General features: G+C 37.9%; 1 protein-coding gene across 3 annotated transcripts in view; it reads right to left on the bottom strand.

The window, feature by feature from the left end:
- Nucleotides 1-432: 432 nt before the first annotated feature.
- LOC146453398 (glutamyl aminopeptidase-like) overlaps nucleotides 433-18,257 on the bottom strand; it is a 56,007-nt gene continuing 38,182 nt past the window's right edge. For all 3 annotated transcript variants that reach the window (XM_085096592.1, XM_085096593.1, XM_085096594.1), the window contains exons 9-21: nucleotides 15,345-15,410; nucleotides 14,412-14,477; nucleotides 13,892-14,073; nucleotides 13,575-13,654; nucleotides 13,079-13,203; nucleotides 11,236-11,291; nucleotides 10,709-10,859; nucleotides 7,791-7,867; nucleotides 7,064-7,174; nucleotides 5,689-5,856; nucleotides 3,250-3,393; nucleotides 2,078-2,159; nucleotides 433-1,406 (exon numbers count right to left, since the gene is read on the bottom strand). In XM_085096592.1, coding sequence (XP_084952718.1) covers nucleotides 1,245-1,406; nucleotides 2,078-2,159; nucleotides 3,250-3,393; nucleotides 5,689-5,856; nucleotides 7,064-7,174; nucleotides 7,791-7,867; nucleotides 10,709-10,859; nucleotides 11,236-11,291; nucleotides 13,079-13,203; nucleotides 13,575-13,654; nucleotides 13,892-14,073; nucleotides 14,412-14,477; nucleotides 15,345-15,410 — 1,470 coding nt within the window. In that variant the 3' untranslated portion in view covers nucleotides 433-1,244. The remainder of the gene's footprint in view (nucleotides 1,407-2,077; nucleotides 2,160-3,249; nucleotides 3,394-5,688; nucleotides 5,857-7,063; nucleotides 7,175-7,790; nucleotides 7,868-10,708; nucleotides 10,860-11,235; nucleotides 11,292-13,078; nucleotides 13,204-13,574; nucleotides 13,655-13,891; nucleotides 14,074-14,411; nucleotides 14,478-15,344; nucleotides 15,411-18,257) is intronic.

Raw genomic sequence — 18,257 nt, 5'->3', positions numbered from 1 at the left:
TGAAAATTCCAAACCTTGTATAATGGGATATTTCCGAATATTTTAATACGCTCAACATAAATTTTGTCGAAAACCACGAGGAGTTGCGACATGTTACATGGATTACATATCATTTTTAAACGCGACCGCTGACCAGCATTTTTTCGACGGGTCAAATGCCCGATGGGTCGGGTTTCAATTCGCGTCAATGCCCCACTATGTGGAGCCGAACAGGGGTCAAATGCCCGGGGGTTGCCCGGGGGGGGGGGGGATGATCGCGCTTGGAATTGACTGATACATTAGATGATGAAGTGAGACACCCGGCTTCTAAATTGTGTTCTATATGGTAGATATTAAAATAAATGTATCCGAAGTGTCGTGGTAGCGTAGGACCCTTTGGAACCGAAGCAGTCTCGGTGCATCAAGTACTGAACAAAGGCAACAGACCTTGGAAACATGAAAAAGAAAATTTAATAATATGAAACATACGCGTTTTAACAAAAAATCATGAAACTACATATTAAAAAAACGTAGATACGTCACCAAACTATAAAAACATTACGAGTAACAATTATACCGCTATTGACAACTGTTTAAAATACAATTGAATGAAAAAGTGAAAAGGAATGTTAAAAAGGAGAACGTCAAATAACAACAAAAAACATAATAAATGAAAAACTCATAAAAATCAGGGACACGGTTCTAATGGGGCGACCAAAACCATTTGTAACATCTTGCATGGTTGGTGAAGAGGACAAAAGAACGAACAACAGAACAATGTTCCCAACCATAAAAAACCAATGCAGCTGCCAGGATCCGGAGAAAACTTTTGAAGGGTGCAGGTCCAATGGTCTTAATCGCTTCTAAACTAAGTTATCGTCGAAGAAATGTCCCCTCAGACTTTCGAAACATGCGAAAATTAACACTTTTTAACGACGTTTGAAGTAGTTGTCGTAAATGTTCTCGCTGGATGCCCCTGAAAATGTACTCTGTGTACATTGTGGACATTTTCTATAAGCTATACGTTTTAATCATTTTGATTAACATGAAACTAAATTGACTGACATTGCCATTATCTATTTATTAGATTACCATAAGCTAAACCAAAACAGTCGCATATGGAAAGCCACAAATAGTCACAAAATCACTATTAACAAACAAATGAAATACGCATCAACAGGGAAAAGAGCCGGACAATAGACTTGCAGTTATTGCAGATAACAAACTATGTTCAGTGGAAAACGAACCGAATCAAAGCAAAGTTTCTAGACAACTACGTTATGAGCTGTAAGGTAGTCCTTCAACCAGTTTGTCAGATCTTCTTCATTATCTTTGCGCCACTTTATGTTTGCCATCACTGCCTCTTCGGCTTGTTGTTGAGCCCGCGCTCCTGCGCCAGCACGGTGCTGTTCGTTAAAGCTCTTCAGCTAAACAAGGAAGAAAGTCAAAGCTTAGGTGATATTTTCAGCGCTATGTATTGGAATTTCACTTCAATGTGATCCCTAATGGTTACAGTTACAGCACCTGTTAATTATAGGAAAGCCTGGAGACCCATTCCATACACTACAAAGGCTTGTTACAATGGAGAATGATAATCACAGACTGCCCCTCCCCCATTCTTTACTACTATGGTGTGTCACAGTGAAGAACCAGACTGATATCACAGAATGGAGCTCCATCCTATACACTACAAAGGCTTGTTAAAGTTAAGAACCAGACTGATATCACAGACTGAGCCTCCACCACATACACTACAAACACTTGTTGATAGTAATTCGTACTGTAGGTAAAGCACATTGCTGGGACTCTGTCTATTCTGTGGTTTAGTAAATGGTGTTCAGAAATGCGATTGTTGATATCATCATTCTAGTTGCTCGTTTGTTCAAAGTTCTACCAGAGACATCTATCTCCTCTACAGGCGTTCCACAATTTACTTGACTCTGATGAGGACTTCCGTTCAGGTTGTCAAAATGTCAGTCAGTGTGCCCTCAAACAGTCCTTCTCAGGACTACACTCAGCCGGATGACCATAATTTACGTACTTTTACATCTCTATTGGTAACAATTTACGACAGACAAAAACCTGTATCTTGACTTACATCAAGGAATTCAAACTCCGTGGCAAAGTTGCTTGTCACCCCGAGAATTACATTTCTGATAGCAAAAAATCCTCCACCAAACCTAAAAATTAAACAAATAATAACACTCCCGTCTCTAATCAGTTATAGAGGTAGTAGTTTCCTTTCGCCGCTGACATTGCTTTGTAAAGTACAGTAGTGTCCTTTCATCAGTGAAATAGCCTAAGAACGAAGTGCGCGTGATGTTATTTAAAAGGAAATCGATCGAACTCCATATTTATGCCGAACCCTACAACGCCAGAATGAACATACAGTTCAATTTCATTGAAACCTCTTGAGCGCGCTCTCCAAACGACATTATGAGCTTCCAGATTTGACTACGAATACGAGATTGAGTACGGGTACGACTTTCTCTAAATCTAGTTCGCGTGGTTTAGATAACCACTTGTCACACCAATCTTGTTTCTAGGGTCTCCTTATCTGCTTGCAAAACAACGGGAAGGAGCGAGAGTTCTGCAGATGTGACGGAGTCGTACTCGTACTCTGATCTGAAGGTCCCTGTTAGGTTCCCTTACGAAAACACGACTGCGACGCCAACGAGAACATAAAAAAAAGTTCAGTGAGTTAAACAATGGCTCTGCATGTGCACACAAAAATTAGTTACTTTCTTTGACGTCCTCCCTGCAAGACAGGGATGTCAAATAAGCAAATTGAAAGTTTTATTAAAGAAGAACGTGGACACACAACGGTGAATTTTCTTTCTCTTTCTGAACTTGAACGCCGTTGCTACTAGTCATGTTCCAGGATAATTCGTTCACATTGTGCAAGTTGAACGGGTTGAGTGGATCAGATAATGTGAATATTTATTTCCAGGTGACGATTTCGTTGACGTTGCCGTCGTGCAGTCGTAATTTCCCTATTAAAATAACACCAAGCGGTGTTCATTAATGGAATTTCATCCCCCAGAAAATGTTTATATGATATTCGAAACTCTCGGGAAAGGGTATCACTTTCTCTCTTAGTGGAGATGTCACATATAGAGAAGTAATTCATAGAAAGAAGAAATTCAGCTTTATGGCAAAGAAAACGCTTAACAGGATGAGGGTAAGGAAAAACTAGAACAAATAGAGGTCACCCAACCTGTGTTCCTCATTTTAATCTGTATGTACCATAAAATAAATGAATATACTTACTTCTTCATTATAGTGTCCCAGTTAAGTTTAAGAAACTGCCACGCTAGGTGCCGACCAATAGGATTGTAGTTTGCCACATAGTAAATTACTCTCGAAGTGTCCTGAGACTTAATCTTACTGGAATCAATGGAATATTCCAGGTATCTGTTTGAAATCAAAACAGTTATCAATTTACAACAGTGTCTAGGTAAACGTCACTTGCTAATGAGTACATATTGTCTTGATTCACTCGCCAAGATTTAACGAGTTACTGTAAATTCCTTAGTGATAATGACCAGTAAACAATTAACGATTACCCAGCAAAATCGAGCACTGAAAAATATCACCTCATAATTGCTGTCGAGTCGGCTAAATCATTGCCTGATTTCATACCGTGGGGGTCTGGGTACAAGTCGGTGTATTATGAGATATGGGACTCAACACCCGCATAGCCAGAGAGAGCACATCGAACTTAACCACATCCTCAAGTTTGGTGTTAACCAAGCTAATATTAAGCGAGATACAGCCATTCAAAAACTTAAAAAATTCACTAAGAAATGTATGGGACGCCGGACAAATCGTCCGTTACGTCCGGCGTTCCATACATTTCTTAGTAAAATTTGGAGTTTTTGAATGGCTGTATCTTTCCTAATATTAGCTTGATTAACACCAAACTTGAGAATGTTATAGAGTTCGGTGTGCTCTTTCTGGCTATGTGGGTGTTGAGTCCCATAACCCATAATGCACAGACTCGTACCCAGCCCCCTACGGTATGAAATCAGGCAATGGTCAAGTTGACAAGGTAACGGCAAAAGCGGTCACCTTGCCAACTTTACTTATGCGTTAAGCAAAGACTAATACATATATTTTTTCGGAACTGAACTGAACTGAACTTTATCTAACGTGGAAAAGCATGCGCTTAGCTATATGGTTTAGTTCAAAAACTGCACCAGCTAGTTAACAGACATGCAACGATAAAAATAAATAAATAAATAAATAAATAAATAAATAAATAAATAAATAAATAAATAAATAAATAAATAAAATAGAATAAGAGATAAAATTGATTAAAATAATTATATACAGGATAAAAAGCAATTTATGGATGCTACATCATCGTAGTATTGATTCGTTTGTTAAAAGTTTTCCAAAAGTTCTAAAATCAGATGACGCTATAACAACATCAGGAAAGCTGTTCCAAAGTTTGGGCGCCTGATAACGCCAGGAATTAAGTCCAAACCTAGTTTTGTTAACCTCTGGCATTGTTAGAATGTCCTTTCCCCTCAAGACATATGCCGTTTCTCTTTTCGCATGTCCTCGCAACTAGCGGATGAAATTCGCCCATGTTACGTGAAGGTCAAATTTTTCATCGAAATTCTTGAAATTTTCACGATCACTTTGTTTGTCTGAATAAATTATTTATTTAGGAAAGGTTTTTGTCTTTTTTTTCTATTTTCACTGATGAAACGTGACAACTACGTAATTTTGTCTTAAGAAATTCACATGTCCTCGCAAGCAAATTCACTCATGTTACGCGCAAATATGGAATTTCATCTAACGTTTTGAAATTTTTACCTTCATTTTGTTTGTGTTTTTAAGTATATTTTATTCATTGATTAGAAATTCTAAGTATTCTAGACTAAAGGAGTGCTGTTTCTTTGACTCATAAGTTGTGTATGATTTGTTTTTTACCAATATGCTAATTTGTTGAATTGCTGGAATACATGCAGCCTGCATGGATTTCTTGTTAAATACGATTTAGTTTTCGAGTCCTGGGACAACCAAACACAAGGCAAACAATGTTTTATACCTTTCAGGTGACACTTCATTCCCGCATGGCGTCCAAGAATCGTTAGAGTGTAGTTTGATGCGAGTACTGCTTTACGGTTGTCATCGAAACTTTTAAATTTTAATATTGAACACAACAAGACGTAAAAAGTTTGCTTCAAATACCGCGCTGCCACTATCCACTTCCGCATTCACGAGTTGGCTCAGGTTTTATTATCGACTTCACTTTTATTATTAATAATATATCTCCTTTTAGTCTTCTTAATCATACATATGTAATACACATTCGCACACAATTTGCTACATATTTTTTGTTATTATTTCCTTTTTGTAAATTCTTTAGTTAACTTTAGGCAGGCCACATAAGCTTTTGGCTGCCAGATTGTAAACCTGCGTTATCAAATAAAGTGTATGTATGTATATGCGCTCGAAAGAGCCCAGGCTCAGAATAACCAAGAATAGCCAGAAACAAAGCATCCAAACCGTGGAAAGGTGACCTCGGCAGAAGCGGTTAGAGTGAAGCCAAAGGGATTTAAACTAATGCTGCATTTTTTAATTCTTAACATTTACGATACACAAACAGCTGCGAAAAAAAATAAAATAAAATATTACTAATATTTATCTTTTTATAATTTCTCAGAGTAGAGTTATTTAGCTTTATTAATACTGCACCTGATCAAAATCCATGGCTCGCTTGCACCAGACAAACCATACAGAATCTTCCTTCTTTCACTTGCCACCGTTGTCTTCTGGAATTGTTTAAAGGCAAAATCCCACTCCTTGACTCCACCATTTTTTATGCCGTAATAGTAGACCAATGAACGAAAGTTAGCAGGAACGCTGCAAGAATCGAGTAGAAATTTTATAAATTAACCCATTCCATAGACATCGTTACACTAAATTAGTAATGTCACTCTACGACCAATATCAACTTCAAAGATTTAAGAAAAAAATTAAGAAAAAATCTTTAATAATGAATGTATATACTTAGAGCCGAAATGTTGATGTTGTGAAACATAAATGGCAGCACCATTGTTTTCATGGCAGGTTTCACAACCAGTCCCTCAATTAATCATGCCGACGATCACTAAATACTTTGACGGTGAGAAACAAAGATCTTCATCGCTGAAATAACGTTCATGGAAGCGCCTCCAAAGTGAAGACTGTAGTGTATGTGTATACACGCGCGTCATAACACACTATGCACAAAGAAAGTGATAAAATTGGACCAAGTAACGGTGCACATAACTTCAATGTATCCCTGGCGTAATTTTGGCATGTGTACCGAACAGTGCAAACATTTTACAAGAGCCTGGAAACGCACCACTTAAAATCGCTTTATAGCCCCCAGTGGGAACAATAAAAAACGGCCGAGGAAACTGATGTGGGCGTGTAACAGATTTCTACAAGATAAAGAAGGAAGGAGTTTTAAGAAATAGCGCGGGTATAGTCTGAAAGCAATTCTTAAAAACGAAAGTTTTCCGCTCTCTTGTTCGAAATGGAGAGTAAACTACGGAATTATAGGTGCTGGGTAAAACTTAAATCATTATGCGACAAAGGTTCTTTTGATAAGCAGAAAAATAGCGCCATAAATTTGTTGTTTACAATGAATGTGCCCAAGGCAGAGCTGCTTTAACAGCATCACCGAGGGTGACACACCAGGCTCGAGGATGCTTCTGAGGCCAAAAAAACCTTGCATTTTCGTCTTAGGTTAGACGGGCTCAAGGAAAGGAAGAAAAAAAAAGAAAGAAGAAAGATGAAGAATAAATACCAAAGTATTGATCCTAAGACTTCTAGACGTACTCTAGTGTTAAGCTTGACAATGAGGCCAAGAGGATAGAAACAAAGGAAATTGAATAATCATGTTTATTTATTTCTGTTGTTTGTGTCCTCTGGACCTCAAGCTGAATTTTAATATTTCCAATGGTGTTGTGTGAGAACTGTAACTACTTTGAGTCAAGAGAAAAATAAACATTATTTGGTTGGTTAACTCAAGAGAATAAACAAGCTGACGCCATTGAACTGTCATTCCATTATTATAACTTACGGATATTTTTCTGAATCCTCCATCCACTTTTTAAAATATCGAGAGGCAGTGTTTAGGCAAGAAGCTTCTCCTGCGCCGCATACGATGCCTAGAGCTATGTTTCTTTTGTATCTACAAGGCAGAAAAATGTTTACAGTCATGAACACCTCTGTCATAGAAAAAACAAAAACAACAAAACGTTACAATTTTAGTGACCTCATGAAAAATAACCAATTTTAGCATCCCTTAAATTTAAACTAAAGAACAATAGTCAAGCTGATGAAAGCGCTTAGTCCCTAAATCTTGATAAGAAAAACATTTAAATTTATTTATTTCGTTTTTTTTTTTTGCTTATACTAGTAAAAGCATGTAAATCATGATCACGCTGTTAGAGGGCAATTAATTCTAAAATGCACGCATATCTCAAATAGTCATTCTGATGGTAGGTAAACGAATACGGAAAGATCAGAAATTTCTATTATAATTATAACAAACACAATCGTAATGAAATTCTCCACTTGCAGGCCAGCTTTCGACAACAAGTAAGCTTATCTTCAAGAAAACCCATTTTACTTTGACATATCTCTGACCGGTGGGAGTATTCAGATAAAATTGATTCCGAAAGATTTGCAATTAGGTTAAAAGGTGACTAAGGTGACTACAGGTCGTGCTTAGCATTTGAAAGCTACCAGTTCTGTCATCGTAATTCAGTGAATAGAGTTTCTACATACAGAAAACGTATACTTACATTTCAAGGTGCTGGCTTCCGGTGTCGTTAAATCCAAGTTTCTGATAGAGGGGTTTAGCTTGATGATGAAGATATGTCTACAAAGCACAACATTACATCATCATCATCAAACAAAGACAATTCATTTTTAAAAACATTAACATCAACAAGAAACAAGCCAACGAAAAGTAACAACAACAACAACAACAAAAAAAACCAAAACAAAACCAAAAAAAGGCTTTACATTGAACCCTGTTTAGTCCATTTAGCAAGAAACATACGGTATTATAGGACTGACTAGTATTAACTAGTATTAACCAGTGCACTTTCTCATCCACTTGATCCGCTGTCCAATGGTTTAGGTCCTATTTAACTACACACACTCAAAGTGTTTGCGTAAATGGGCTCTTGTCTGAACCCCAGCCTATACCTTTTGGGGTCCCCCAGGGTAGCGTACTCGGTCCTTTACTCTTTATTATCTACATAAATGACCTACCCTTGGCGGTTCAAGGTTGTAGTGTTGAGCTTTATGCTGACGATACACTTATCTATTTTGCAAGCAAGTCTGTCAGTGAAATTCAAGCTCAGTTAACTGGTGGCCTAACTGATGTCCTAAGCTGGCTTCATGCTAATTTTTTAATACTTAATCTTGAGAAAACGAAGATTATGCTTGTTGGTACCCATCAGAGGACCGCAGAGGCTGACGATCTAGTTATAGAAATCAATAACACGCGTTTAGAAAGGGTTAACAAGTTCAAGTACCTTGGGGTCCTCCTAGACAACACTCTATCTTGGAAGGACCACATAGAATATATTGGTAACAAGATCTCGTCAAGATTAGGTGTTCTGCGTCGAGCGCGTAAGGTTCTCCCCAAGCCAACTTGCCTAATGCTCTACAATACTATAGTTTTGCCATTATTTGATTACTGTTCGCCTATCTGGGACAGTTGTGGGGCTGGAAGCAAAGATTACCTAGATAAGCTAAATAGACGTGCTGCATGCATTATTGAAGGTCGATCAGTCGGGGCTGAGGAATTAAAATCAACACTTGGTTGGCCCAACCTACAAGCGCGCAGAAATTATCTCAAATGCCTTTTAGTCCATAAATGTCTTCACGGAATAGCGCCTTCGTACTTACTTTCAGAGTTTAGGCACGCGCATCTTTACCATGACTATAACACCAGAAGCCGTGATTTGTTGCGCCCTCCCTTCGCAAAAACTGCTAAGTATCAGGGGAGCTTCAGAATAAACGGTGCTCGAACTTATAACACCATCCCGAGAACCATTAGACAGGTAGAGGCGTTCAGTAAATTTAAAACCAAACTAAAGTGCTATCTTAAGCAGTAACGCCCGCGGTACATGCTGCATTTATAACTTAATTATTTGTCTAGTTTTTTATTTGCTTTTTTTTTTTTTGTTTCAATGTTTTGTGTTTTGTCTTGTGCTGTGTCAGGGCTCCATTTAAACTAGCTCTGCTAAATTGGATGCCCCTGGATAAATATTGAATTAAATAAAAAAAAAATAAAAAAAAAATTCACAGATTTGGCCATGATTTTTGCGAATAAAATGAGGGGGGTAGGGGGCTATTTTGGGAAGGACCGATGTCATTTTCTACTTTTACTGCGTGGAAGTTCTCGTGTGACAGATCATCGAGAAAATTTATGGAATTTTGCAAATCTCCTTTAATAATCCCTCAAAAGAAAATATTGCTTTCTTTGAAATAGTGTTGCAGAACATGTACCCTTGAACATAAACAGAGATCGAACCTATGTGAGATCTTTATGGAGTTTTTGTGGCTCCTGCCTTCTGGGAAGGCGTAGCCACTATGCTATCGTGTTGTGAGTAAGTCCGTAAATCGCAAAACTTTCGGAATTGTAGAATTTACACGAGGTTGGGTCGAGTTCACTTCGACAGGTTGACGAGATCTCAGTCGGCTTCATTCGCCTGGAAGGACCTATTTCAATTCAAAATGGCTGCCACGTCTCTCATGCGTGAATTTTCAAGGTGGCAATTTGTGGTCCTTGAAAGGAAAACACAGATTTTCAATAATGCAAATCAAAAGCACAACTTCTAAGGACCACTCGGCTGCTTAAACAGAGGAAATCAGTTAGTTCATAGCTAAGAAATTCCTGTTCGAGATTGGTCAGCGAAACATGTGCGATCGCACATCATCGCAAGCAAGATCTGCAAATCATCACATGAGCTGTAGACGTTCTTCGAAATTTTTATGTCCTCCTGGGAATCCACTTTACAAAACAGTACACGTTTGAACGTACATTTTACAGTGCCTTATATTAAAGTGATCGATTTGTCATATTTCAGATAGCTTTAGCGAAATTTTCGAAAAACGTACTAAGTTTAATAAAGTCAAGAAATTGTGCTTTAAAGTGACTCGCAGTTCGCTTCCATCGGTAGCCTTCACGTAGCTTCACTCGAGGCGAAAAAAGTACAAATTTACTTTTCAGGCGTGAACACAGGTCTGTCTGGATAAATTTTGTAATTATGAGAGCTTATTGTCTGTTTGTCTGTGTCTTGATTCACGGAATTTCTTCACCACGCGATCTTATGTAAACCATGGGAGAGCCAAAGCATATCTTTCTGTTACTGTTTCTATGTAAACAAACCCAAACCCTCCAGCGCATTAACCAACAAACTCAGTTATAACGAAGTCCTTTTTTATCACAATTTTGGCACTGACTAGAGCTGCTCATTTGCCCCTCTGCATTTTATACAACATTGCTTTTTTACTGCAATATTCTACAAAAATAAAGTAGTAGCCACATGCAGTCATAGACTGCCTTTTATTTGTCCATGTCATTTCTGTGAGCTTGTGCGTAATTTTGTGTGACCATTCAGAATGGACCCAGATGAATAGGGAGCTAGATTTCGGTACGAATTTCACACGGGTTAGTACGTGTTTTAGTTGTCTGCTAACAAACCTCCAAATACTTGTCAGCTGGACTGGACAGCGGCAAAATACTTCTTATAAAACCAATATTGTTCTGGAGTGCGGCCCAAGGTACATATTCTTGTTCTTGTTTCATGTATTTGGTAAGGTTTAGTGCAATGGTGTACTTGATATACCCAGCTCTAAACGAAACAATGTACTCAGTCTTAATGTTCTTTATCACATAGCAATACAAACAGTAAAATCACTTTGCTTTGAGTCTAACTGTGTAGCAAAAAAGACTGGCATCAAACATCTTGCAACAATTTCGGCAATAATACACTCAAGTGTTTGATTGGATACAAGTTTCTTGGTGCTTAGACGTGATAACTTGGCAGTGTATTGGTATAAACCAGCAGAGGCCTGTTACGGCATTTCTCAAATGCATGGCACCGTTTTTGTTGCTAAGTAACGATAATTAACATAGGACTTGTCTTAAAAATAGAAAGTAGTAAAACAAGTTAGTAAACTGCAGAATTAAAGAAACAGTTTAAAACTTTTTAAGTGAATACGGTCTACCTTGCTAGATTAAAAGCATCATCTATCAGTCCTGCACGATCAGTGTCTTTGAATACCTGCCAAATAATAATAATAATAATAAAAATAATAATAATAATAATAATAATAACAATAATAATAATAATAATAATAATAATAATAATAATAATAATAATAATAATAATAATAATAATAATAATAATAATAATAACTACTTATATAGCGCTTATCCAGTTCTGTTCTAAGCGCTTTACAAAGTAAAAATCATATTTGTTTAAAATAATTCGAAAAAAGATGAGTCTTAAGTTTACGTTTAAAAACATTTAAATTGTCGCAATTACGGATGTCGATAGGTAGTTTGTTCCAGAGTTCTGGGGCCGAAACAGCGAAAGCTCTGGAGCCATACGACTTTAGATTATGGTTGATATGACATAGGCGAAATGCGTCAGAGGACGATCGGAGCGTTCTTGAAGTTGTATAGCGGCGTATCAGGTCTTGTATGTAGATGGGGGACTGTTGGTGAAGAGCTTTGTGGGTGAGCAGAATTATTTTGAATTTGATTCGCTCAGAAACTGGAAGCCAGTGGAGTTCAAATAAAATAGGGGTTATGTGGTCATACTTGCGAGAGCATGTGATTAGTCGAGCCGCGGCATTCTGTACTGACTGAAGCTTTTTAATGACATATTTCGGAACATTGTATAAGAGAGAGTTACAGTGATCCAACTTGGAGGTTATAAAAGCGTGGACTAGAGTCTCAGTGGTTGTAGTGGATAGCAATTTTCTTATACGAGAGATGTTTCCAAGATGATAGAAGGCAGATTTACAAACAGAATTAACATGAGGGAGCATCGACATAGTACTATCAAAAACGACACCAATGTTTCTGGAACATAGAGACGGCTGAATTGTATCAGATCCAAAACGAAGTGGAGGTAGAGACTGTTGAGGGCAATACTTTGAACAGAGGTAGAGAAGTTCGGTTTTGTCTTTGTTTAGTTTCAGCTTGTTTAAGGACATCCACTGATCAAGATCAGATAAACATTTCTCAATTTTAGCGATGCTGTTGGTTAGTTCCAGATCGTCATTAGTAGAAAAGGAAATATACAACTGAGTATCATCGGCGTAGAAATGAAATTGCATGTCGTGGAGACGTAGAATGTCGGCAAGTGGAGCAGTGTAAAGGAGGTAGAGAATGGGCCCAAGAACGGAGCCTTGAGGTACTCCACATTTGAGCTCAAGAGACTGTGACTTCCTCCCGTCAATTAAGACAACCTGCGTGCGGTTAGTAAGGTAGGAGCGGAGCCAATCGAGTGCAGTGCCACATATAGAGAATTTGGAGTTCAATCTTTTGAGCAATATTTCGTGGTCGACAGTGTCAAATGCAGCGGGAGATCAAGTAGCAGGAGCATGACACAGTGACGATTATCAATAGCACGCAAAATATCATTATGAACGCGAACGAGGGCAGTTTCGCAGCTGTGAAAGAGTTTGTAGGCTGATTGTAGCGGCTCTGTTAGTTGGTTAAAATCAAGGTAAGCTTGAAGACGCACAGCGACAACCTTCTCAATAACTTTGGAGATAACCTTGAGGTTCGAGATAGGCCTAAAATTATCGAGAACTTCATGATCCAGATTTGGTTTCTTTAGTAGAGGTGTTAAAACGGCGTTTTTAAGAGACGAAGGCAAATGACCAGATTCCAGCGACAAGTTTACAATCCTACAAATAGATGGTAATAGCAAGTCGAAGTGTTCTTTCAGTAAAGATGAAGTTGAGTCACATCAGTTTCAATCATTAATAAATACCGAAAAACAAGAGGACCTGGTAGAAGTATGAATCATAGTAAGACTGTAGGTGGAGTACCGACCTTATGGTCAATGCTGATCTGGTTTGCCAGCTGATCCCATTGTTGCTGCTCATAGTTAACCCTATAAAATCCTGTTTGACCTGCATTTCCTTTAACCCAGCCATTACCATCCCAATCGAATTCAGCTAAAAATGCCAAAATAAAATAAAATAAAATTAGACAAGACCTAAAATGCGACTTAAAAAAACTAAGAGATTGCTGTTAAGTAGAATATTGCTTCTAATGAGATCTTGTAAGAGAGAAAGAAAGAAAGAAAGAAAGAAAGAAACAAACAAACAAACAAACAAAACAAAACAAAACAAAACAAAACTGTGTGTAGTGAAGGTGTTTGTCTCTTGATACTGACCTTCTTTTTAATTTTAGAGGACTCTTTTGTAAATCACTTATTAGTGACATTGATTTCCTCAATAAAGATTATTATTACTAAGTGGATCATGACCTTTACGGAAAGAAAATAATTTTACAATTTTCTGATTTAGTTTTTAAGTAATCTCACCTGAAGTCATATTAAGCGGCTTGGATGTTGGCTCGTTGCTGGAATTTGTGACGTATGTGAAAGGCACCACCCACTTATAACTGATGAGATAACGATCAATATATCAAAACCATGATACAAATCAAAAGATAAATTACTACCGCCTAATCTTGGACCGCAGAATTGACAAAATTTGATGAGTTAATGATGTTCGCCTTGATTTTGAGGGTGAAACGTTTCATGAGTTGAGGAGTTAAATACTAGGTTGGCCACTTAGGAGAAAACCTGGGCCTACAGGATAAATGACGCTTTCATTTGTGGGTTTTTGTTGTTCTTACTTGAATGGACTCTTGTATTTGGAAGTAACATTTGCAGTGCGGTCATACAGGAACCTCTCCTGCGACACGGTGTATTTATTTCCATCTTTCTTGGTGATCTTTAACACTGGGTAACCCATTTGTAGAGTCCAGGTATCCATCATTTGCTTGACACTCTTACAGCTGCCTCGAGCACAACTCTCCTTCAAATAAAAAAAAAAACAACTTTGTTAAACTAACGCTTAACAGTCTATTATGACTGAAAACCTCTGTTACTCAAATAAAGAACAAATGCACGCCAAACGTTCTAAGCTCTTCTTTTTTGTTATAGTTTCACCAATGTGTAAATAACTAGCCTGCTCAAATCAAGAACAAAGTTTATAATAAGCTTGCCCTAATAATCTCAGTGTTGTGAGAAAGACAAAATAATGGTGAACTTTCAATTGAACGAGGTCCGCCAAAACCTTTCAACTATCAGTTTGAGAAGGTAAACGCTTAACTTTTAATTTTAATAGCAAACAGCGTTCTTTAGTAAACTTACCTCTTGAAGAGCATTCCACAAGTCATCAGTCACGGCGTTCCCATACAGATATTTGTTGAGGTACCGCTAAAGAATGACACAACATATACATAGTAACATAACACTTGGAGTTATAAAATCTAACAAGCTTCACAGGAATAGAGGTACTGGTATACGTCCGCCGGAGTCGGCTATTATTACTTTGGCGAACCGTAATGTTGAACGCTAGCTGTCTTCGTGATATCTGGTGCCACTTTTGCACATTTGCAGCTAGTAGCTAAATTGCGGAGGAACCAGGGGCCTCTGGCTGCCGCCTTAGTCCATGTATCATCTCACCCCACCCACCCAGACTAGTAATAATAGCAATTAGATTTTTAAGATTATATAGACCCTATTCTTTTCTTTGCATTCAAGTTAGCCTTACTAACCTCGTTCTTGAGTAAACAAAAACAAAAAACAAAAAACAAAAAACAAACAAACAAACAAACAAAAGAACGAGGCTAGTCAGGCTAATTTGAATGCAGACAAAAGAATATCAAAATTTCAGACATTTTTGCATAGGGTCTATGATATTGAATATTTTGTCTCAAACCTGATTGAATTTGACCGTAGGTAAATTAAGAATACCTAGACCGGTGATGACACAAGTCAGATTGACCATGACATCGGGAACTTAATGCCCTACTCTTTTCAAACAATTCCATAGGGCCTTTGTTACATCCCCTACCAATTAATACGTAAGGCTGAAGGAGAATAGGCAATGAACGGCTTAACATCACCACCTAATGACACGATCGTCTGAACTGAGACAAGCTGTTAATTAGAGCCAGCATGTTCTTTCCAGTTATATTAAGACCATGGTCAGTTCCTCTCGCCGCTGAGCTAATCATTTTCTGCGTAGACTAGCCAGTTTAGAAGTAATTTTACTTTGCAAATTATCATTGTGATTCTCACATTTAAACCCTGCAAGAAGACATCTCTCCCAAGAAAGAACTGAAGCATGCGAATGATTGATGCCCCCTGAAAAGAATAAAAAAAAACTGACCTGTTAATTTTACTCACACAATTAATTTATTTGTCAGTTGATTAACCTTTGCCATATAGGGATATTGTATGCTTGTGTAATTTTCAAGGCAATTTTTATCAATAAATCAAACAAATCAAACCAATAGACTGACCCACACGAATGACTGATAATCCATGAAACCACCCTAAGGTCGCCATCCCCATTAGCAGCATGTTCCCACTACGAACATTACACAAAGTCAGAACATATACTGAAGGAAACCCCGGCTATTATGAATTTAAACTTAGTATGCGGATAACTAGCCCCAAGCCAAAATTACAACTTCCACTCAGGCTAACTATATCCCTTATACCTTTAGAGCTTGTTTACGTGGATGATACACTTAAATCGTTTTGTCAAGCACAATGATACTTTTGCACTTTGAAGAACAAGTTTCTCTACAGGCAAGTTGACCGGTGTTTTTACTGTTTGTACACTTATGCTTTTGAATTTATCAGTTTTGTGTTTTATTAGATGGGAAGTAAAGGAGGGGGGATTTTCAAGAGGGGCCCTAATAGAGAGGCGAGGGGGCTTAAAGTGTCCCAGCTTCTCCATTTTTTAAATCGAAACAAAGTTCTTTTGGTTTTGATATTTTTGGCGAATAGAAATTTGATATTTTTTTTCGGCTATAGGACTTTCTGTCGATTTTCTGTGAATTTTCAAAGTTCGTAAAATTGCCGCAACTTTAGTCCTAGACCGACAATTGAGGAGAATGGATCTAGTTCATCCTGTGGTCTGCGACGTCAGCCTGGAAAGCACTGTTTGACACCCGAAGAGGAAATTTAGTGCGAAAGTGGTTTTATTTGAAAGATCTTAAATACCAGATAGATTTGTTGTATCTACCTGCAAGAACACATCGGAAACCGGGAAAGATATTTCCGTTCTTACGATTCGTTTTTTGGCGGTTTACGGCCTGAAGCGCCAAAACGAGCTCAACGGGAACCTACGAAGCACTCAGCAGTCTGTTTGCAACACTTCAGATCCTCAGTTATTCAAAGAGCGGATAATTATCTCTTATCCAGCGGATAAATCGTTATCCAGTGGATAAAATTTATCGACTCGCGTCATTCGGTTGCTCGAAGCTTGGATATATAGAGTTATCCAGCCGCTATCCAACGGATAAAGTTATCCATACCAAGGTAGGTCGTATAACTTTTACCCACTCACTTAAACTGTTGAAAAAGGGGCAATTTAGTTGAGCAACTAAGGGACCGTTCATATTTTATGAGCATGGGGGGGCTGGTGGGATTTAGGGGGGGGCCACGAGAAAAAAAATGGCACTAAAGGGGGGGGGGCTACCAAAAAAAAAATGAGTGAAAGAGGGGGGGGTCACCAGAAATAATTGGCTAGTAGGGGAAATTGAAAGTGGCTCAACACAGAAACAGATGAAGAAATTGAATATTATTTCAATTTTATTTAATGCGATTTTCCTAACCACTTTTAATTTGTTTTACATACTGAGGTCGAAATCTGCATTTTATATTAACAACAACTGAGGAAATGAAGCATATCTGTTGGAAAAGCAATAATGAATATAAACTGAGGTAGACACCTATGTTTGTACAAGTTCAAATTAATATAAAAACGTATCAGTCTCACTATTGAATCATCCTTGGGGGAGTAGTTTTCTACAAAGTGGTTGTACTCTGAACTATATCAATAGATTGTTTAATGTTCTTTTTAATAGTACTCACTTTTATAAAGACTGTTGATTAGTAAATTATTTGAACCCAGGAGTATCAGTAGACTCAGTAGTATGCCTAGTGTGAACATCCAGATTAGTTTTAATAATAGAACTGTTGTTGGTGACTTCAGTTGACGGTAAATCTGAGCCGTAAGCGATCTTCAGAAAAGCTTGTAACTGTCATTTTTAATAGCAGTACTTTAATATCCAGGCGCGTAGGAGGGGGGGTTCGAGGGGTTCGAACGAACCCCCTTTACAGATCAGTATTGGCGGAAGAAAAAGCACTTAATGAGGAGGTTGAACAATTACATGAGGTGTACCATGCGAGAGAGTAGAATGTCTGCCCTGGTTCTAATGCATATCAAATATGATATGCCTGTCAATTTTGACGAGATAGTCAATTTGTTCGAAGGCCTACACCCGAGAATGATGCAGTTCACCAGCTTGGTGTATGACTATCAGTAGATCGAATAGCTATCAGAACTCGACAGGGCGCGGAATGTACATTGAACTTTCTTGTTTAAGTTGAAACAATTATGCCGTAGGAATGATGTATATAGCTCAAAAAGCTGCTGTAAAACAAATTTGTGATTTGCCTAAAATGGGTCTCAAAATGCAGGAAATGAGGTTCCTGGGAACCTAGATTTTCAAAAATTTCCGGGGGAGCACGCCCCCGGACCCCCCTAGTAAGCAAGATTTGGGGCTCAACGAACACCCCTATCTAACCCTTACCTACGCGACTGATATCTGTGCGTCCACTGTTTTTTTCTGTTTAATAGGACTCGTAATCGTTGATTGGTATGCTTCGATCCGTATTTTGTTAGTCAGATCTGTACGTGTATTAATTGTTTCTACTCGAAGGGGAGTAATTTCACGTTAACCATTTGCTTGATTAATTTTTATAGTTTCTTTGAGAATCTAAATGGAAATTTAGGGTTTGTCGTTGCCGTAAACGTGTTGCTATCTATAAAACGCTTTTTTAAACAAGAGAAATCTTTACCTAAGTAGAGAACGGTTACTTGTTAATAGTACTGTAAAGAAATCACAGTAACAATTACATTTATCTTTGATATAAACAGTACATAAGCGTTTTGTTAAAGTTAGGAGTATGATTTGT

Source organism: Pavona decussata, unplaced genomic scaffold (genome assembly GCF_977016875.1).
Source record: "Pavona decussata unplaced genomic scaffold, jaPavDecu1.1 SCAFFOLD_330, whole genome shotgun sequence".
NCBI classification, from domain to species: Eukaryota; Metazoa; Cnidaria; class Anthozoa; order Scleractinia; family Agariciidae; genus Pavona; species Pavona decussata.
Note: the sequence above shows the minus strand (reverse complement) of the source record. Positions and strands in the feature narration are given on the sequence as shown.